The following is a 21,375-nucleotide window of genomic DNA, read 5'->3' as shown; positions in this document are numbered from 1 at the left end:
TTTGCCGTTATCATCGAAAACAACATTGTTTAAATTCTACAGACCATATGCATACCATCTAATACCGTAAACCTGACTGTAAACAAGGTTGTGCAGAGATTGCACACTTGAATAGTTTCTGATACATGTTATGTAATTAGCCACATTAATGAATACTTTTTTTACAACCTCAATTTCTGATTCAACCACAAAAATACATGCATTATTCTGTACATTTGTGATTCAAACTCAAAAAGTCATTTTAAAGTATGCTTGGGTTGATTCATTTTGATGCGAGTCAAGTGAGGAATCTTTTCACTGGAGAATCTTCGGTCACATTCGGACCATTTGTCACGTGATCAATTTCGTGCCAAATGTGTCCTTAAATCATTTGTAGCCAGTTCAGGAAATCAAGTACGATCTGAAACGGGAGGAGGCAGTTACATTCGAATAGAGGCTACACTTTTTTACAATTTTATTTTTTTAAACTACATATTAGTGAGAAGAGAGCACAGTCAGTGTATAGGCTGAACATGGCGTGGGAGACCTTCAAAGCAGTGAGTTGAACTGTTTTAAAAAAAAACGTGATCTTTTCCTTGCTTGGTAACGTTAGGCTAACTAGTTATACTATAGTAACATAAATAGCTACACCAAATTAAAATATGCCTGTACATACCTTCTAAATCAACACCTGACATTTAACAGTTTATGCATGTATGGATTAAATGTCATAAAAAATAATAACTAGGTTAAATGTATGTGTGCGCTTTGTATGTTAACGTTGCACAGTATATTGCTAACGTTACACTTGTATTTACATATCCCACTAGCAAGGGTTGATCTAGTTCCAATAACTAACGTTACTCTCTAACACACAGGAAATGCGCTTGGACATTTGATGCAATGTAGAACCTAATGCAATGTATAACCTCCATACTAAAATCAGAGGTCGACGTACAAACTCGCTAAACGAGATCAAGAGCTCGTGTGATGTCCCTAATTTTGAGATCGTAGTTTACCCTCCATTACTTATAAGTTGTCACGTGTTTTATTCAATGCCATGGGAAACAGGGTAGCATGAGTAATCGTGTGTGTGCACGTGGTCAGTGACCTGACATAGAAAGGATCTATCTGTAAATCTACTACTCTGGAAACAGTTTGTCCTGTGCTAGATGGTTAAGGAAAACAACAGCCTGTTCTGGCCTATGGAGAGTGGCCTTGATGCAGAGTCCCCAACACCAGTCTCCATGACTTGTTTTTCTCTACTTTTCTCGGGATGGTGTTTCCCAGTGACTAGCAAAAACAGTGGATTAGTTTTAAATTGATGCTTCAAAGTGACACTAATTGTAGTGGTGTTTTTGTCATTCTGTAGTTAAGGTTGTGTTGGCCTCATTTGGCCCTGCTGCGAAGATGTCCACATCCACAACTGTACAGATCCTTCAGCTCACAAAGGTACTATACTAACTACACAACTACACCTTGTCTGAGACAATGGCCAAGCTCCTGTTCCTATAGCGTCTGTCAGCTTGATGTACAAGTACACCACCTAGGCAGGAAGCAGAACTTTATAGCAGTTAGTCAAACACTGTATCCTTCCAGAAAGCAACATCGAAAGAAATGTACACACACTGTTGCTGAAATGCCTATGTCTTCTCCTCTCAGGCCAGGGAAGAGCCGAGGGTTGTTCAGGAAGATGTTTCTGGGTGTGGCGGTGAGTGTTCCCGCGGTGGTGGGGGTCCAGTACGCCTTTGCGGAACCTCGAGAGAGACGGAAGATGAAGATCTTGGTGAAGGGAGTCGGTCGCTTCTGTAGGTGGGTCTCATCATCCTTTTTGCATGTGGTCAAATATTGAATAATTTCCTTTTTGAGTTACTCAAACCATGTCCCTCTCTCTGTCCCTACAGGTCTATATATGTAGGACTCTATATCTCAGTAGATTATTGGTGGACCTCCAATGTGACGTTACGTTGCATGGACGAGGTAAGTTTGACAGAATACATATTGTTCCCCTGTCCAGGTGTTGCTGACGCATGCCAGATCTTAGAACGTCTGGATCGGTATTTTTAAGTATCCGCTAACCACATATGTTATAGTGATCTGGTGCCTGACAGCACCGCAACCATTGGTTGATGCATGCAACGTCTGAGCAGGGGAACGCGACCATTATGAATTGTGACAGCCCTACGTGTCTGTCTGTCTGCTAAACAATGGTGTGAGTCTGAAACGATCTCTGTAGTTCAATCCCGTCTTCCCCTCTGTGTTGCCAGAGCAGCTCATCATTCGTGGCAGGGATGTCATTGTGCCACCAAAGGGCAGCAGACAGCATGGTGGAGGGAGCGGTGCAGAACGGAGGGATATATGTTAAACTTGGACAGGGACTGTGTGCTTTCAACCACCTGCTGCCTCCTGAGTACGTCAAGACACTGCATGTCCTGGAGGATAAGGCTCTTAACAGGAGATACAAGGAGGTAAGACCTGCAGTATTTTTGTCTTGTCAAACATTGAGTAGTTAATGAATCAATATGTAGTGAAAGTGATGGGGGAGCCATGCTTATAGTTGTCATGGCTTTGAATGGCTCTTGGCCATTCATAATGCGAGGCTAGAACTGGCAATTTTATCATTTACAATGAAAAGTGTCGAGAAACACACTTACATGAGATGATCTGTCACGTTCTACCAGGTAGACTCTCTGTTCAGAGAGGACTTCAACACTACTCCAGACAGGATGTTTAAGAAGTTTGACTATGAGCCCATCGCAGCAGCCAGTCTGGCTCAGGTCCACAAGGCAGAGCTGCAGGACGGGACTCCTGTTGCTGTCAAAGTGGGTTCAGGTTAACTGTACAACACATTCAGCCACAGTTAATGGTTCACTGTGTGTGCTTTACTCTCTTCACCTTGCCTGACTAAACCAAACAGAACACTTTGGTTAAACCAGGCTAGATATCACTCCTTATTCTGAATATTAACCTCTCCCTCTTCTCCAGGTGCAGTACATAGACCTCAGGGATCGGTTTGACGGTGACATCAGGACTCTGGAGATCCTTTTGGACGTTATAAAGTTCATGCACCCCAGCTTTGGCTTCAGATGGGTCCTCAAAGTAAGGGCTTAAACTTTTCTGCTAATTTGACTGAAAATGCTTTTTTTTTTTTACATCAGATAATACCTCGCACAGCATGATTAGATAGACATGGTCCCCTAACCTAACGTTGGCATTCTCTGACGATATTAGGACTTGAAGGGGACATTGGCTCAGGAGCTGGACTTTGAGAATGAGGCCAGGAACTCTGAGAGGTGTGCAGAGGAACTGAAACACTTCAAATTTGTCATCGTGCCAAAGGTTTACTGGGACCAAACCAGCAAGGTGAGACCCAGAACTATTTCACTGCTGTAAATTACAATGGCTGTGTTCAAATAGGCAGCTCATTTCAGATTCTTTTTTTTTTTCTCCCACTGTCTTTAGACCAATGACTGATCTTTTAACATCACTCTTTTTCAGATCTGATTGGTCAAAAGATAAATTAGTGGGGGGAAAAAAATCAGTATTGGGCTGCCTGTCTAAACGCCTTTGATACCTTTTTGACCACTTTTGTATTATTGTACTGTAATAAACAGACCATTTCTTTAGAGAGTGTTGACTGCAGAGTTCTGTGAAGGCTGCAAAATCAACAATGTGGAAGAAATCAAAAGACAAGGACTTAGCTTGAAAGATGTGAGTACCGATCGTGACACCGTAGAGCAGCCTTTGTCGATGCTCATTAGTACTCGGATAAGCATATAAACCGTTGTTTTTTTTTCAGACTGCTGACAAGCTGATCCGTACGTTTGCAGAGCAGATATTTTACACAGGCTTCATTCACGCTGACCCTCACCCTGGAAACGGTAGGTCAGGGGCATGTTTACAGTTTCTGCTGAACTCTAACTTGTATCAGGGCAGTTTCCAAGCGCTCTTTCCAGATAACTTTTTATATAAGTCAAGTTGATAACAAATAACTAACTGTTCAACAATATTTGCTAAAAATGACTTGGTGACCTTGAGTGCATGTTCTGTACCATGTCACAGTGCTTGTAAGAAGAGGTCCAGACAAGAAGGCAGAGCTAGTACTGTTGGATCATGGTCTGTATGAATACCTCAGTGAAACGTAAGATTTAAACTATAATCATAAGCCATTTAGCAGACACTTTTATCCAAAGCAGCTCAGTGGTGTGGATACATTTTAGAACCTACAACCTTGCAATGTAATCAATCATTTTTTTTAATAGTACAGCTTGTATGTTATATCATCACCTAACCTTTGACCCTGTAGTGACAGGGTAGCGCTGTGTAAACTGTGGCGGTCCATAGTCCTGAGAGACGACACTGCCATGAAAAGGTACTCCAACAGCCTGGGGGTCAAAGGTGAGAGGACAACTAATATCATTATTTCAAACATAAGTCCTATGCCTTAAACAAATCCAGTCTCACAGACTAATAACATGCTTACAATATCCTGATTCCTATCCAATCAGACTACTTCATCTTCTGTGAGATGCTGCTGCAGCGGCCAATCAACATGCGGGAGCTGGGCCTGTCCAACATCCTGAGTCGTGAAGAGACATCCTATATGAGGGACATGGCTGTCAATCACTTTGACAACATCATGGTCGTTCTCAAGTCCATGCCACGCCCCATGCTGCTGGTGTTCAGGAACATTAACACGGTCCGCAGCATAAACATCACACTGGGAGCTCCGGTAGACAGATACTGTGTCATGGCCAAGAGGTTAGTCGTATCAGGCTGGGAGCGCCGGTAGGCAGATACTGTGTCATGGCCAAGAGGTTAGTCGTATCAGGCTGGGAGCGCCGGTAGGCAGATACTGTGTCATGGCCAAGAGGTTAGTCGTATCAGGCTGGGAGCGCCGGTAGGCAGATACTGTGTCATGGCCAAGAGGTTAGTCGTATCAGGCTGGGAGCTCCGGTGGACAGATACTGTGTCATGGCTTAAAGAGGCGAACAGACGACTGTTTCAAATAGTAGCAGTTGTAGATGCTTACTAACCTGTTGTCCTGTCTCCAGCGCTGTGCAAGGCTGGGTGCGGCTCTGGGCAGAGAGGCCGGGAGTTCTTCCCAGGTTCAGGGTGTTCCGATGGGTGTGGACCTCCTGGGAGAGCCTCAAATTCGAGTATGCCCTGAGGTAACGAATTATCCTCAACACTATACACTCAGTAACCACATTTCCATACAGTTTGAGTAAAATCATACTGTATAAAAAATGTATAATCATGACAGCTGTGATGGCAACGGGAAGTTTCCGTACAATTCTATGAATGCTGACGGTAAGATTAATTATGTGAGAAATGCCTTTATGCGCAAATATAACATCGAAGTAAACTTGGAGTCACGTGTGATAGTGTGGTCTTCCCACTACGACTGGGGAAAGCATGCAGTTTTAGGCTACAGATGAGAACTTATGAATATCAGTGTGGTGAAAGTGCACAGTGATCTTGATGCTCCTTTACTATAAATATTGAGGGTCTTATTCTGATGACATGATGCTTGACTGCAGTTTGACAAATCCCAATATTCTCGCATTTGTCCGTAATTCCATAATGTAGACTAGCCTACCCGCACTGTATCTAGGAGCGCAAGTGTCAACACGCTTTGCCTCCAGCTCTCCCTGTATTCTTCAGGGGCATGAAAACATTGCTCAATTGGTATCAAAGGACCTAACGTGTGCCAGGAAAACATTCTCCACCAGCCTGTACCGTTGACACCAGGCAGGATGGGGCCATAGACTCATGCTGCCTATGCCAAATCTTGACGCAACAGGAACCGGGACTTGTCAGACCAGGCAATGTTTTTCCACTCCTCAATTGTCCAGTGATCGCGTGCCCACTGGAGCTGCTTCTTGTTTGTAGCTGATAGGAGTAGAACCTGGTGTGGTCCTCTGCTGCAGTGTGACAAGGACCAATTCACAATTCTTGCCGTTCTCCTTCGACCTCTCAAGCAGTTTTTTTGCCCACAGAAATGCTGCTGACTGGATGTTTTGTTTCTCGCACCATTCTCTGTAAACCCTAGCTAGACCAGAGTTTCCCCCGTACTCGGTCCTCAGGACTCCAGGGAGGCTGCACGTTCTGGTTTTTGCCCTAGCACTACACATCTGATTTCAAATAATCAAGCTTTGATAATTTGAATCAGCAGTGTAGTGTTGGGGCAAAAACCAAAACATGCAGCCCTTAGGGACCTGAGGACTGAGTTTGTCTAGGGCAGCGTTTCCCAATGTTGTGTGTGAAAAGCCAAGGAGGCCCGGCAACTTCAGAGATGCTGGATCCGGTATCCCTGGCACTGATCATACCACACTGATCATACCACACTCGGTCACACACTTTGCCCACTAACAGTAACTGTCTGCCTGTTTTTATATAGCAAGCCACAGCCACGTGACTCACTGTCTGTAGGAGCAAACCATTTTCTGTACCTAATAAGCTGGCCACTGAATGCATAGCAGTAGACCCAACTGGGTAGGTCTTGCTCCAGACATGACCCAAAATACATCAGCATTTTTTGTTCCTACAAGATAGCCTAAAACAACCATTTTCTTCCCAGGTCAGAAATGGCGACGATGCGTCTGACACGATACCTGCTATACCTGTTGTCTTACTTTAACCTCATATCGCTGGATGAGGAAGTCGACCAATACCTGAAGTAGAGGTTGAGACACTGACCTCAGCTGCATACCTGAGACTGACTCCTGATTAAAGCTCAAGAAATGCACCCCGTTTGACAGGAAGATAACTAAGTAGTTTAATATGATAGTTGTCAGTTGGGCTGCTACAATGGTGCTATACATTTGACACATCTACAGTACATGCCAAATCTGCTTTGGCAGAATGTGTAGACTTTAAAATATTTTTTTGACTTGTCATAGTCAGGACAGGGAAAAAGCACCAAATACAGCTCCAAGCCAAAGACTTGACTCGCCAGGAGTCATGGTATTGAGGAGCACTGTCTCAATGCCTCCAAGGAATGTCAACTGGCATGACATGAACACCATTTAATGATTACAAATGTAGAACCATTTATTTTGGTGGTTTATTTGACCTCGTTCACTGGGGATGAATGATTGCAGTATGTGTAGGTAAAAAGCCTGAAGTGATTCCTTTTAGCCAAGATTCTTGCTGTTGCAATCTGACTTGAATGAGAAGTCAGCCTTCTCATCAAATCTTATTAATAGCACATGTTTAGTCACAATATTCCAGATTTTTAAATCTGGTTGCATTACCTGGATAATAGGGTTTATAGATGCTGAGATTACTTTTACTGCAGACATGTAGTTTGGTCAAGTCAAATGTTCATCACTTTTGGAACTATTTGGTTATCCCTCAAGCACCCACCTAACTGCAAAAACTAATGCTGCTGAAGAAATCTTTTAAAATTGTATTCTACTTTAAATGAAGTGCCCTACCTCCCCTTGGAATTCTTTCTCTTGTAAATAATGCATTGATGTCCATGATAGATTTGCATGTTACAGGTGCAGATCTCAAATGATTTGAACCTAAAAGACCAAGCTGATTAAAGCAGTGTACAATCCACTTTTTTTAATAAAGTTTACTTACAAAATATTCTGAGAAACATGTTTACAAACTCCTTATGACTGAACAAAATTGATTAAAAGCATAAGTTTCCATACAGAACAGATACCAAAAAGCATTTTCCGATGGAAGATCCTGGGTCTCACACGTAGTCAAGGATGCTGCTCTCAGAAATGAGCAGTCACCCTGTCAACCTCAAGGAGATCATCCAAGATCTGAAACGGAAAGAAATACTTCATTCAAACATCTCATAACTAATAGTGATTTGGACCATGAATAAGATGGGTTCGATACATTAAGATGCTAGTTTTGTAGATAACTAATAATACTCACTATATCAGAGGTGGTGCCAATCTTCTTGGCCAGCTCACTGCGCTCCATGGTGCTGAGGTACAGGTACTTGTTGAGCAGCTCTCCATCCAGAATGTTCCGCACTGCGTTCTGGAGCTGCCGCCGGTCAGCATGCAACATCCTGGAGGACAAGATCCCAAAAAATAAAAAGCCAATTGAAAGCTTAAAGTATTTAAGTGTTGCCTACTTTAGAGGCATGGAGAGAATGATTACCACAACAGTTATCAGTGATGTGTGGTAAGTTACCTGAATGCCTTGGGGTTTAACCCGGCGTGGTGTGGCAGCATGGTGGTGAGAGCATTCTGCAACATCAGCAATCTGCGGTAGGTCTTCTCCTGCATGGGTAGCAGCAACCCGATGCCGCCATCCAGAGTGGCTGTAGGGAGGGAAGAGGAGAAGAATTACTACTAAAGCTCTAAATCCATTTTTTTTAAAGCTACTGACAAAATCATGTTCATCCTTCTGAGAACATACCAGGAGGAGCATTTGATCAGGCCAACTGAAGCAAGATTTTCAACAGACAACCCTTCACAGCTTCTTCTACCGTGTCGGTCAATACAAAATCTCAAAGTCAAAATTGTGTCCTACCAAACCATGTGATGTGCTTGTTGTCCCAGGCCAGGGTCTTTTTGGTGGCTGTGTCCAGTGCCCCTCGACAGGGCATCCTCCAGAAGGCGTTGACATGAGCTCCCACGTTGAAGTCTGCCCTCCTCAGCAGACGCATGCCCCCGAAACTCTCCTTAGCTACAGCAGGACGCAAAGTACCAGTTATGTGATCATGACATGGTGGAGCTGCAGTTTGTCATCACACATGACCTCGGCCTTTATTTGATATTGTGATGTTTGTGGGACAGTATTACCCGGTTTACGTTATCACTTACCTTCAGGCAGATACATGTACACCGATATGTTCTGATCTCGGTCGGACACTGAAACAGAAAATAAGTTTACTTTGAGAGGTCTAGGCATATATAGGCTCCATCCAAAGAGTTAACCAGGATAAGACTACCAGGCTAACTACCAAAGTTATATAAACCTTACCCAAGAATCCCAGCTGGTTGTTATCCACCATAAACTCTACACTGTAGACTTCCAGAGGCTTGGCGTCCTAGGGAACCAAACACAGAAACAAAACCATTAAGACAGGGGTCCCCAATTACATTTAGCCGTGGGCTGATTTTTCCTTGGTCGGGAGACAGGAACATACAGTAGTTAAATCATTTGTACATAACAAATTGACCACAAGAATCCAAAACAGATATTTGACAAAAACAGAATAATTTCTAACCTCGATTACATTGGGATATGATCAGATATGCCTCTATATAAGTGAGAATACTTGGAAAAGGATTTCCTAGATTAAAATCACTAAGCTCATTTCCTGGTGATTTTACAGTCTTCCAAGAACAAACATGTGTAATATATACACACACACAACCATTCAAAAGTTTGGGGTCATTTAGAAGTGTCCTTGTTTTTTAAATTAAAGCAAAAGAAATTGTCCATTAACATCCAATTTATCAGAAATACAGTGTAGACATTGTTAATGTTGTAAATGACTATTGTAGCTGGAAACGGCAGATTTTTTTTATGGAATATCTACATAGGCGTACAGAGGCCCATTATCAGCAACAATCACTCATGTGTTCCAATGGCACGTTGTGTTAGCTCATCCAAGTTTATCATTTTAAAAGGCTAATTGATCATTAGAAAACCCTTTTGCAATTGTTAGCATAGCTGAAAACTGTTGTTCTAATTAAAAGAAGCAATAAAACTGGCCTTCTTTAGACTAGTTGAGTATCTGGAACATCATCATTTGTGGTTGATTACAGGCTCAAAATGGCCAGAAACAAATAACTTTCTTCTGATACTCGTCAGTCTATTGTTCTGAGAAATGAAGGCTATTCCATGCGAGAAATTGCCAAGAAACTGAAGATCTGGTACATCGCTCCTTCACAGGGAGTAGTACACGGAGTCCAGGAGAACGCTTCCTGACCGAATGCATAGTGCAGTAAGTTTGGTTAAATGGTCTGGGGTTTTTCATGGTTTGGCCTAGGCCTCTTAGTTCCAGTGAAGGGAGATCTTAACGCTACAGCATACAATGACATTCTAGACAATTCTGTGTTTCCAACTTTGTGGCAACAGTTTGGGGAAAGCCCTTTCCTGTTTCAGCATGACAATGCCCCTGTGCACAAAGCGAGATCCATACAGAAATGGCTTGTTGAGATCGGTGTGGAAAAACTTCACTGGCCTCAACCCCATTGAACACCTTTGGGATGAATTGGAATGCCGACTGCAAGCCAGGCCTAATCGCCCGGGGGGCAAATCAAATCACCCATGGGCCGAATTTAGCCTAATGAGGAACCCTGCATTAAGAGAAGAGTCCCTTAAGACTCAGAACACTGGCATGAAGAACGGCCCTGATCATATAATCATCCCCTCCAGCACAGCACTGCTCTCTGGAAGATAAACTAGACGCACAAAAAACGCTGGGATCCCACAGGGGAACAAAGACGGTGCTTTCTTTCATCCATGTTCAGAACCCTCATCGGGGATGTACAGTTAAATCCATAAACAACAAACTAACATAGAACAAAACCACTCAGAGAATGATCATCAGAGAGTCAGAAGATGGTAAATCACGTGCCACTTAAACACAATACTTTGAAGTTGGTTTGACATCTCCCCTGTGTTATTACTTAAGTAGTCCTGTAGCCTTGCTGTCTTACCCTGCTAATTAGCGAAAGAGTCTTACTCTCAGGCTGGTATCTGAGCAGAGAGATGCTCTTCATGACGTCAGCTGCCACAATAAAGTTCTTGATGCTAAACATCTGGTGGATGTAAAGCTGGGTGTCAATGAAGGCCATGCCTGTCAGGTCGTTGTCCTTCAGACTCCACAGAAAAATCTAGACAGAGAGGAGAATAGACAGATGCATCGATCACAACCAGGACTTTGTCTCAGGGTTACAGGAGAGATGGTTGACATACTGTACTTGTGCTCCTTAAAAGGGCTTTCTGACCAGTTCTTATAATAAATGGCTAATTCAATATAAAAAAATACACTCAAGTGCAACATGGTGGCCACACAATGAAAACAATGGCAATCGGAACAGAATTATATTGAGAGGTGGGTGGGAAATAGATCTAGATTGGGATATCTGTAGCGGTATAATCAGAGGTGGGTCTGTCACCTTCTGTCCGATGGCAGAGACCAAGTATCCGCTGCAGTGACACAGAGCTGTGACCGGTCCCTTCTGCTCCTTCTCATACAGAACCTTGAATTTGTTCTTCGTCAGGGGCTGACCAGGTTCCGGGACAACCTCAATCACATCCAGGATCAGTATCTGAACAACAGTAGAGAGAAATAAGTCCACACTAAAATCAACATCATGATTTCAAAAGGCATCATCTGTCTGTCGGACTCCATAATAGGTCCTGAGTTTCCTGACTAGGACAAACTCTGGACCCTACTTTAGACTATAACTTACAGCACATAACTAGGGCCCAAAATATATTCCTGGCTCTAGTCAGTAGTCAGAGTAGTTTTGGTGACTCACCCGGCCCCTACAGGTGACCTCCTCCCCCTGCATGAGACAAGTACCAGCAGCTATGTATCCCTTCAGCCCAGACACGGTCTCCTGACTCCTCAACGCCACAGTCTTCATACACGTCACATGTTCCCACTCCTCCAGGTCAATTCTGACCAATATCAGAGAGAGGGAGGTCAGAACAGACACCCACTAATACGCCCTAGATGCTTAAATAGAAAAGATATCTATATCAATATGCATCGGCTCTATAATGAACATCCCTCATGTTAGAGGCCGCGCTGCAGTAGCTACAGTTGTTACCGTGTGTTAGGGATGGCCTCCCAGCTGACAGGAGATATGAGCTGAATGGAGAAATTCTCCTGCTGAGGAGGAATGTAGCGCTCGTCTGAAGAGACACACAACACAAAGGAATTTTAATGGCGGAAGAATGAGCGAAGTATTAAACCAATGAGAAAGTGATGTGCACGTCATGGAGACTAATGCATATACTGGTCCCACCTCTGTCTATGGTCTCAAATTCCTTCTCCTCTCCGGTCATTCTGGGGATGCGAGTGCAGGGGTCTTTCACGCTGGTGCACACTGCATACACCTTGGACTCCACATGGTAGGACACATAGTGAACCGTGCACCTCAGAGGAATCTTCCTGACTGGCCAGGGGGCGTCATACGACAGGTACGTGGGTAGAACACTGATCCTCAGCTCACCCTGCTTATTGAAGTAGAGGAAGCCTTTGGGACAGTTGATGTTGTGGAAGGGGGAGAAGGACTCGATTGGTCCATCGATTGTCATGGGGTGGAGCCTCAACGCCCCTCGTGATGTCACCAGCATCCAGTGAGGGGAGGGGCCACAGATGAACACCTGACACACAAACAAGGAAACATCATGAGAACCTACAGAACTACAGTATAGATATATAAAGTCTGCGCAGACAGCAGTACCTCTCCTTCAAGATGTATCCGGCAGGGAACCTGAGTATCTAAAAGCGTACCCTTCGTTACCCATGATGTAGATATAGTCCGGTAGGAAGAGAACCTCTTACCCCAGAGTAACCGGAGATGTCCTCAAAGTATCTGAACCTGGCCACACGACCTTTGACCACCGCTGGCCCCTCCTCGCTGGGACCAGCCTGACCTTCAGCCTTCTTATCTTTCTTCACCTTCGACTTCTTCTCCCGGAAGTTGATGTTGTGGGGCATCTGAGAAGAGACAGGAGAACAGTTGGAAGACATAAATTATCAGTGTTGAATGGGCATTTTAAGACTGGTTTCCTAGACACAGATTAAGCTTAGTCCTAAAAAGCTTCTTACCTTCTTGAAGCGGACCTTCAGGTTGCTCTGAGCCTGCTGCTGGTCATATGGGAATGCTTCATAGATCAGAAGCTCCTGTTCAACATGGACCTGGGAAAGAAACGCAACATAAAACCTCAGCTCTATCTAAAGTAATTTCCCAAAGTACCACTGCTACATATTCTGGTGTTGTCATTCTACTTTAATACCTGTACTGAAAACTCACCAGGAGGTAGGGTCTGCAGTGGTTGTTGCCGAGCGACACCAGGGCCACTTCTTTGACCAATGGGATCTCTCCCTGTCGTGTCACTTCCTCCTTTTTCCCCTCCCCCTGGGCTGCTGATTGGCCGGCGGAGCTGTCAACCAACACTCTCTGGCCAACAGGGAAGTTCTTGACCAGGAACACCAGTCTCCAGTCAGGTAGCTGGTAGATCTAGAGAACAGGAGGAAGGTGTTTTACTATTAGCTGTCCTGTAGAAAATGTTCACCTGTCGGTTGTGGTGACACTCATTGCTATGGCCACTGAGTTCTTGTGAATTTCTGAACATAAGTTTAAAGTCCCCAGGCTTTTATCCAACCTCTAAATGGCACCATAGTATAAATGTTGGCATTAAACAGTATTAGAATTGTAACAGCTATGTAAATTAAGTCAACAAAATGATTATGATACAATACAAAGTGTATTGATACAGCTATTACTAAAATTGTGCTGATAAAATAGAGACATTGATCCTAACCTCCATGACACCGTTCTCGCGGACCATCATGCACCAGTGTGTCGGTTCAGCTCGTCCAGACCTCCCCTCGGACCCCCCACCCAGGGCCCCAGAGGTGCGGTAGCCGGGGTGGGACTCGTCCTTGGTGGGGGTGATGCCTGCTGGGTTACAGTCTCCATATAACATCTCCTCCTCATCATCCACCGTGTTACTAAAGAGGAGACATGGAAGACAGAACTGTACTAATAAACTCTGAGGTGACCGTGCTTCCACTGTCTAAAGAAATGAGGTGCAGCCCAAAAACGTAGTGTCCATGGGGACAGCTGGCATATCTTTCATTCTTCAGTTCAAAACAATCTACTTTATTCAAAAACATCCTACCTGAGGTTCTATATGATTGGCTCCTACCTGAGATCCTGCATGATGGTCTCAGTCTCTGATTGGCTGTTGAACATGGTGTCTTGATCCTTGGTGTGACAGGTCTGCTTGTTCTCTGTTGTGAACATCCCGCTGACGTCACGGAACGTACACAGCGTAATCACTCGGGGTTGCTGCACGGGGAGACAGAGAGAGTCACCGGTCTGAGTCTCATTCATCGGGTTGTAATACTGCCTGGCTTAGTTGTACAGTACAGGATATGACCGTGACTCACAGCAGCTATCTGTGGTTTCTGCAGGGCCAGCCGGTGGGTCTTGCCCATGTAGGAGTCGGTCTTCAGGGCGAACATGGTGACCACTCCCTCTGCCGTCATGATGACCACATAGGGGTCCGCTACGGAGCACTGCACTATGGGAGAACCCAGGTCCACCGGGATGAAGTGCAGCTGCGTCACTGGAAGGAACATCAATCAATCAAATGTACTTCTGAAACCATTTTTACATTTACATTACATTTAAGTCATTTAGCAGACGCTCTTTTACAGCAACAGTTGTCACAAAGTGCTTTCCAGTCAGTGAAAGAGTACAAGTGAGAAGTAGGGACACAGAGTATTAGGGATTATTTTATTATTTTATTGAAAGACGGACAGATCTCTCTACCTCCTTCCAGTAGCCGTATGCCCATGGGGGAGACCTGGATGATGTATTTGTTGTCTCCGATGTTCCCAGCGAACACAGTGGGCCCCTGGGTGGCGAAACCACTGGTGTCCAGCTCCATGATCTCCTGGCCCGTCTGCAGGATCTAGAGAACCACACAGGAGGGGTTCCAGTTACCTTCAATAGATCTCAATCATTACCCTTAATCAACATTACACACTCAATCTAAACATGCTGGAGCTCTGTAGTGGAGGAAAAAGCTCCCTTTCAGACTGCTGTGTAGAGCGGAGTGTGTCTAGGGGTGCAGTGTGTACTGTACTGTGTAGAGATGAGGTGGGAGGTGTACCATGGTGGAGTCCTCTCTGCTGAGAATCAGGAAGCCATGTTTTTTCTTGTCGCCCTCCACTGGTGCAGGCTCCGGATTCTCCTCTGCCTCCTCTTCCTCAGGGGTCTCACCCTCTTCCTCCGTTGCTGGAGGCTTGTCTTTCTTCTTGCCTTTCTCCTTCATCTCATTGGGGATGACAGTCCACATGTCATGGCAACCTGGCAGCTCAAAGGTGGTGACCACCTGGGGACGGATGCTCCTCTGGAATTGGCCACACAAAACAGTCATCAATAGTCGCAGAACAATGGCCAGATGGAAAAATTGAATCATCAACTCCCATAGCTGACTCTGAAAATAGCAGCTCTTCACATTGTTTTCCGGCAGCTACTTCTAACGCGCCACAAACAATCAGTGGTCTTTCTCTGTAGCACAGTCACTGAACCTGAGGTAGATAGGCCTCACCACCACAGGTCTTAGCACAGTGCAGCCAGCCACACACACGCACAGAAATACAGAGAACGGTTGAGGAGAGTATTTACCTGAAGCACAGATAGACCCCCGTTCTTCCCAAAGCCAGAACACACCACTATCTCCAGGTCAGGCTCTGGGTTGGTCTGGAACTGTGGACACAGAAACAACAGAGACAAGTCTTAGTGCATCTTACTGTTAGCATAGCAAGGGCTTGAGAAAATAACTTGGTACAGGTATTGGATATTAAATCAGTGCTTTCACAAATACAACAACCATGATGGACATCATGACTGGAGGTTAGAAACCTCTTTTGTGAATTAAAAGTACCTCTTCGGAGAGGAAGGCTGGCTCCCCCATGGACGCACCAGCACATGGTCCGATGTTCAATATGCTGTCACACACCTGGAGGAAAATATAGGAAAACCATATTGTAAAGACTGCAATAATCAAGACTAGAATATGAATAATGAACTGATAAAGCTTCTACTGGGGTAACAAGGGGTCCTACCTCAAAGGAGTAGGTGGCCAACTGAGTGCCAGACGCCACTTCGCTTCCGTACACCTCAATTTCATCCACCTCATCAGGCAGTTGGTTCTTACCAGCTGGATAGAGGACATGGGAGGAAACATATTATTTAGAAATATAAAAACATTATAGGTGACCATATCCCCTCAGTTAGTTCCATACATATGTAAAGGGTAATATGCAAGACACAACCAAGACATTGTAATACATAGCCTAGTGGTTAGAGCGTTGGGCCAGTAACCGAAAGGTTGCTAGATCGAATCCCCGAGCTGACAAGGTAAAAATCTGTCGTTCTGCCCCTGAACAAGGCAGTTAAACCCCCTGTTCCTAGGCCATCATTACAAATAAGGATTTGTTCTTAACTGACTTGCCTAGTAAAATAAATAAAATACAACAACTGTCCAAATACCTGTCAAGTTGGTAGAGGAATCAATTCTCTTCTTTTTACTGGGAGGTTCCTCCTGGAATGATCAAATTCAAGTTAATTCTGCAATTTATATCAGAATACAGACATAGAAATGTGTATCAGCAACTCATTTAGCATTTCTGTTTACAAAATGGACACTGGACCGGTAGGTAGCCTAGCGGTTAGATCGTTGGACTAGCACCTGAAAGGACACTGGCTCGAACACCCGTGACGGATTTTTTTACCTGTCGATGTGCCCTTGAGCAAAGCACTTAACTTTGATTTGCTCCAGGGCCACTGTACTACAATGGCTGACACTGTAAAACAACACATTTCACTGCACCTATCCAGTATGTGTGACAATAAAACATCTTGTTTTTTCAGGGGTGAACTATAATATGCGACATCATCACATATTAAGTGGCATATTTCCACATCTGCTAGTCAAAGACCAGTCAGTGCTAAAAAATCTGTTTATACGTGGAACACGAGCACAGAAGAAGGGCAGCGACCGCTACTTGTTTTTGAAACATCCTCTTTTGGCGACATTTACAACTGGCTACATTTTGAAGCTCAATTTGATCAACTTTGCCTTGACTAGAATCAAAAATCTACAGAATCTTTACATTTTTGACAGAATCACTCACAGCAATATGCCACAGGGACCAGACTGAGGAGAATATCTACATAGGAGCTGAAATCAAACCAACTCACCTGCTTCTCCTCATCGGTCTCCTCTTCCTTCCCTTTGTCCTCCTCCTCTGGTGGTTTCTCTGGATTCTCCTGGTACTTCTCTGTGTATTTCAGCAAGAGGCTGTTTCCCAGCCGGGACCCCAGGAACAGATACCCAGGCTCCATGGTCATCATCTGGGGAGGAGAAGAGACAGGGGCGAGGAGGATGAGAAGAGACAGGGGCGAGGAGGAGGAGAAGAGACAGGGGCGAGGAGAAGAGACAGGGGCGAGGTGAAGAGACAGGGGCGAGGAGTGAGGAACCTCGATACTTCCACAGCTCCTCTATGACCAGTTCTCTCTTGGCCAACCATTGACAGCAGACTGAGAATAGCACTGCACAGCATTCTTCACACCTAAGTGAGTCTGTGTGTGTATAGATCACCCCTTCTATGCCAACAACTCTCTCTCTCGTCCCAGCTACTGTATCCTACTTACACATGTGGTGAGGACGCTGGCAGCAGCCTTGTCAAAGTGGAAGGCCCGGACACTTCTCATGCCATCAGTGATCAGGGTCAACACATAGCTGAGGAGAGAAGACAGGCACAGTCAAAGCTGACTCTTACAAGGTTATGAAAAAATACAATGCCATTCTAGCTGTTGCTACACAATGCAGTTATTGCTACTATGCCACACCAATTTGAGGGAACAAAAAATTGCTTTAACACGGTCTAATAAAGCAGTTATGGCTAATAAATATACACTGAACAAAAATATAAAAAACGCAACATGTAAAGTGTTGGTCCCATGAACTGAAAAAAAGATCCCAGAAATGTTCCATATGCACAAAAAGCTTATTTCTCTCAAATTGTGCACAAATGTGTTTTCATCCATTAGTGAACATTTCTCCTTTGCCAAGATAATCCATCCACCTGACAGGTGTGGCATATCAAGAAGCTGATTAAACAGCATGATCATTACACAGGTGCACCTTGTGCGGGGACAATAAAAGGTCACTCTAAAATGTGCAGTTGTGTCACACAACACAATAGGGCCTAATTTATTTATTTTAATTGACTAATTTCCTTATATGAACTGCAACTCAGTAAAACCTTTGAAATTGTTGCACGTTGCGTTAATTATTTTGTTAACTGTTGTGGGCTCTACTCACATCTCTCCTCCCTTTAGAGAGATGACCATCTTATCAGACCCGATGAAGGTGGACTGGGAACAATCTAGTGTGATCTTCACCTCCTCCTGTATACCTGAAACACCAACACACATGATTTATCAGCCTTATTAGAATATATAAAGGCTCTTACATGCTTACAACATGTTATAATGCTTTATATCTGCAGGTATATTGCAGTGTAAGTGTTACCAAATTACTTCCCTAGGCATGGTATAAATGTCTTAGGAATATTAAATAGGCTAAGTGGCTTTCTTTTCTATATGCAGGGTGAGCTTGAGAACACTGATGTATGTGTGCTATTGTCCTGTCAGTACTTACGCAGGGGGAAGGCGGTGGTCCCAGTGGTCTGTGTGTTGAGTGACACTCCATATGGAGGAACACTCTGGTTGAGGTATAAAAGGGAGTTGACAGCAAACACCACCACACCACCTAGAAACAATGGGAATAAATTCACAATCTGAGTCATGATATTATCTAGAAACTGATCATACAAGTCTCTTCATATGTAACTCAGAATATAAGAACCCATAAATGGAGTGAGTGATTACCAATGGGCTTGGGCACAGCCATGACCTGTGTGCAGTCATAGGGCAGGTTGCTGAGGGACCAGATGACAGGGTGAACCTTCTGCATGATGTTGAGAGAGATGGCTACGATACTGCAGGTGTCCTGTCTCACTGCTACACGCCTGGAGGAGGAGGACATGGTCAGACTACAATATTACCAGTCATAAACAGGTCTGAACAAGATATGACTAAGTTCCTAGCCTTCTTCATGTTAACTCAGACTTTTGTTTAGGGGGGGGCGGTCTCAGACAGACAGAGAGACAGAACAGAGAGGAAGACAGGTGCCGTTGTGGTGTACTGACCCAGGCCACGTCTGGTTGGGCTCATACAGGATGAGCAGTGTGGGTTCATAGTAACCGTGGAGGAACTTCATATCGACAATGTTCAGAAGCTTCTCATCCAGCTCACGGACATCGATGATGTAGCTGGGAAGAAAGCTGGACTTGGGCCTTAAATCAGTGGTATAATAAAACATGAGTCAAGATGACTGATAAGAAATCCTCAAATGCAAAACCCCTCAAAGAACAGTTACTACAACTCAAGAGTGCATTCTATGGGTATCCTAAATATCACTACGAGGTGCTATGATTTTAGGACTCTCTGGAAAAACAGTGGCAAATGTTACTGAGTGGTCTATCCTAACTAAATAAATAAAATGATGAAATGAAATATGTCTACATACCCTTCCACTACTCCCTCCTGTTCGTCAGTAAGCGTGTCCTTTCTGAATGGCAGCACCACCAGCTGGGTGCCATACACCAGCATCACAGCACAGCGGTTCTCTGGGTCCACACGGACCATGGGGATGTGCAGGTTCTGGACAAACCCATCCTGGAGATAGAACAATTATGGAATAAGGTACAACTTTTTCATATATGCTCATCTTAATAGTAATTTGCAGATTATGTTTTTGAATGTTTTTCAAGCAGTTAATTTCCTCTTACCCTCAGCTCTGGCTCCTCAAAGAAGTGAAGCGAGAGAGTCTTCAGATCATGTGTTCCTGGATCATACTCCACCACTGACAGCTGGAGTAAACAAAACCAGGACACTGTAAACAGCAGTCAGAGACATTTTCTAGGACAGGTTGCTTGCACCTACTACGTACAGCTACTGCCACATGGTAATTGATAACATTGAAATATAAAGAATAAGTAGGCTAAAGAAACCTGGAAAATGAAAGTTGTGAGTTTAGGATTAGTAAAACAATCAATCTAGACCTTTCAGGTACCTTAGCATCTTTGAAGCTGAGCAGGAGAGCATCTCTGTTGGCTCCTACCAGCTGAACAGAGGCCATGGACATGACATTACCAAACAGGGAGAAACAAGCCACCTGTTCAAGCTTCTCCTTGCGACTCTTGACATCTGCAGAGGACAAGGAAAAGATCAAGAACGTGTCAAAGAAGAAATCAGATGTCAGAAACAGTCCGTCAGAGACTAATGTTGGCACGTGCATGTCTGAGGAAGGCTGACAACATAATAATAGCATAGTGTGGTTCACTAGTCTCTCTAGAGTCTAGACAGACAGGTTGCCTCCCACAATGTTACCAATGTTCCAACATAGTATAGTGCTTTTTCCCCCAGGTCTGGGATTAGCTGCTCATTCACCAGAACGTTGCTAGATTGCAAGGCAGTTTTGGACATACCTGGTGATTTGTCTGTCTTTGAAGCATTCTGAAATATGAAGACAAATATGTAAATAAATAAATAAATAAACTGGATGTCATGAAGGAAAAAACATACTCCCCACGACCGGTAGCTACAATTTATTTATCTGATTGTACTTTTGATCAGTGATTGAGGAACGAAAGACGACAACGGCTAAAAGCTACTTTACCTCCACATCGTGAATGATCCTGTAGACGTAAAGCTGAGATGTTCCAGCGACGACCAGGTTCTTCTCCTCGTTGGAGATGAAGTTGCAGTAGACAGAAAACTCGATGGCGGTGGGGGAGTGGGCTTGGCGGTACACGGCATACATCCTGCAAGCAGCACACCCTAAGCACCTTAACGTTACAGCAGAGTTAACTACATATGAATCTGAATACGCATTATATTAGAAGACACGTCTAAGGATATTACACCATTACTACTTAGTTAGAAAAAATATATATCTAAGTTAGCTAATACGTTGCACATTGTAGCTAAACATATTGGTGTCAGGCTTAAATACAATCCAGGGTTGATTGTTAGCAAGCTAGCTAGCTGGTCAATTATGTTTTAGCTGACTCGCCTGTCTGCGAACGTTACTTGCCTGGCTCGTTGCGGGACGACGCAAATGCTACTTTATTTGGGAGAATACTAGTTATATTATTTTTCCATTTCGTTTGGTAGCTAGCTAAAGAGTTTAAAAATAACGCTAGCTAGTTGGAATAGCCGTTTGGCTCACTTGCCAATGGTCCACTAGCCTCGGTTAGCTGGATAGCTTGCTTGCTAACGTGCTTCAAGCAGGTGTTCAAATTTATCACATAAACCTACCTATTACAAACAAGCTACGATAGTTTCCAGTTTGGGTCTTGCCTTTCTCAGTTTTATTGCAGCATAATTCAGTTCACAAAAATAATAGTGTGGTTAAGCAATGACTGTAGCTATACATTTATTAAAAGGTTGAAATTATTTTCATTCAAACATTTCCCAGGCTGCCATTCGACCCAAATGCGCAGCTAAACTGAATTCGTCAAGAAAAAGCAACCACGCAATAATAGTTCCCATCTTCATTGAAATAATGTGTGTACGA

General features: G+C 44.0%; 2 protein-coding genes across 7 annotated transcripts; one reads left to right on the top strand and one right to left on the bottom strand.

Moving 5' to 3' along the window:
- Positions 1-353: 353 nt before the first annotated feature.
- adck5 (aarF domain containing kinase 5) lies at positions 354-7,578 on the top strand. Of its 4 annotated transcripts, none has more exons than XM_029663244.2 (15): positions 354-536; positions 1,352-1,431; positions 1,642-1,787; positions 1,884-1,959; positions 2,247-2,447; positions 2,661-2,801; positions 2,965-3,078; positions 3,211-3,342; positions 3,607-3,690; positions 3,779-3,860; positions 4,042-4,120; positions 4,286-4,377; positions 4,488-4,740; positions 5,034-5,150; positions 6,563-7,578. In XM_029663244.2, the coding sequence occupies exons 2-15, from the start codon at positions 1,390-1,392 to the stop codon at positions 6,663-6,665; spliced, it is 1,662 nt and encodes a 553-aa protein (XP_029519104.1). In that variant the 5' UTR covers positions 354-536; positions 1,352-1,389; the 3' UTR covers positions 6,666-7,578. The 4 variants fall into 4 exon arrangements, 3 of the variants coding, with proteins under 3 accessions (XP_029519104.1, XP_029519105.1, XP_029519103.1); XM_029663245.2 differs by having other exon boundaries at positions 1,642-1,791; positions 4,488-4,678; XM_029663243.2 differs by having other exon boundaries at positions 1,642-1,791.
- LOC115131481 (cleavage and polyadenylation specificity factor subunit 1-like) lies at positions 7,540-21,324 on the bottom strand. 3 transcript variants are annotated; one of them, XM_029663238.2, is made up of 35 exons: positions 21,117-21,324; positions 20,476-20,644; positions 20,285-20,312; positions 19,870-20,003; positions 19,586-19,666; positions 19,324-19,472; positions 18,944-19,090; positions 18,624-18,763; positions 18,394-18,504; positions 18,055-18,148; positions 17,382-17,469; positions 16,929-17,081; positions 16,218-16,269; positions 15,791-15,885; positions 15,610-15,684; positions 15,351-15,431; positions 14,833-15,072; positions 14,490-14,631; positions 14,105-14,283; positions 13,861-14,003; positions 13,474-13,663; positions 12,963-13,169; positions 12,758-12,847; positions 12,491-12,646; positions 11,949-12,309; positions 11,751-11,835; positions 11,457-11,598; positions 11,091-11,243; positions 10,629-10,805; positions 8,941-9,007; positions 8,781-8,828; positions 8,488-8,643; positions 8,146-8,275; positions 7,882-8,020; positions 7,540-7,763 (listed from the first exon to the last, which is right to left on the bottom strand). In XM_029663238.2, the coding sequence occupies exons 2-35, from the start codon at positions 20,617-20,619 to the stop codon at positions 7,716-7,718; spliced, it is 4,425 nt and encodes a 1,474-aa protein (XP_029519098.1). In that variant the 5' UTR covers positions 20,620-20,644; positions 21,117-21,324; the 3' UTR covers positions 7,540-7,715. The 3 variants fall into 3 exon arrangements, with proteins under 3 accessions (XP_029519098.1, XP_029519099.1, XP_029519100.1); XM_029663239.2 differs by having other exon boundaries at positions 20,476-20,636; XM_029663240.2 differs by having other exon boundaries at positions 20,476-20,620.
- Between the last annotated feature and the right edge of the window lie 51 nt (positions 21,325-21,375).

The sequence above is a fragment of the Oncorhynchus nerka genome, linkage group LG7 (genome assembly GCF_034236695.1).
Source record: "Oncorhynchus nerka isolate Pitt River linkage group LG7, Oner_Uvic_2.0, whole genome shotgun sequence".
Taxonomy (NCBI): Eukaryota; Metazoa; Chordata; class Actinopteri; order Salmoniformes; family Salmonidae; genus Oncorhynchus; species Oncorhynchus nerka.
This window is presented reverse-complemented; position numbering and strand designations above follow the sequence as displayed.

Bases quoted from the DNA above. Each gene is read 5' to 3' on its own strand.
- adck5 (XM_029663243.2), top strand. From the start codon at position 513: ATGGCGTGGGAGACCTTCAAAGCA. The intron at 3,079-3,210 runs GTAAGGGCTTAA...TGACGATATTAG, and splicing joins GCTTCAGATGGGTCCTCAAA to GACTTGAAGGGGACATTGGC. The intron at 3,861-4,041 runs GTAGGTCAGGGG...ACCATGTCACAG, and splicing joins TGACCCTCACCCTGGAAACG to TGCTTGTAAGAAGAGGTCCA.
- LOC115131481 (XM_029663238.2), bottom strand. From the start codon at position 20,619: ATGTATGCCGTGTACCGCCAAGCCCACTCCCCCACCGCCATCGAGTTT. The intron at 13,664-13,860 runs GTAGGAGCCAAT...TCTCCTCTTTAG, and splicing joins ACCATCATGCAGGATCTCAG to TAACACGGTGGATGATGAGG. The intron at 8,829-8,940 runs GTAAGGTTTATA...TTTCTGTTTCAG, and splicing joins CAACCAGCTGGGATTCTTGG to TGTCCGACCGAGATCAGAAC.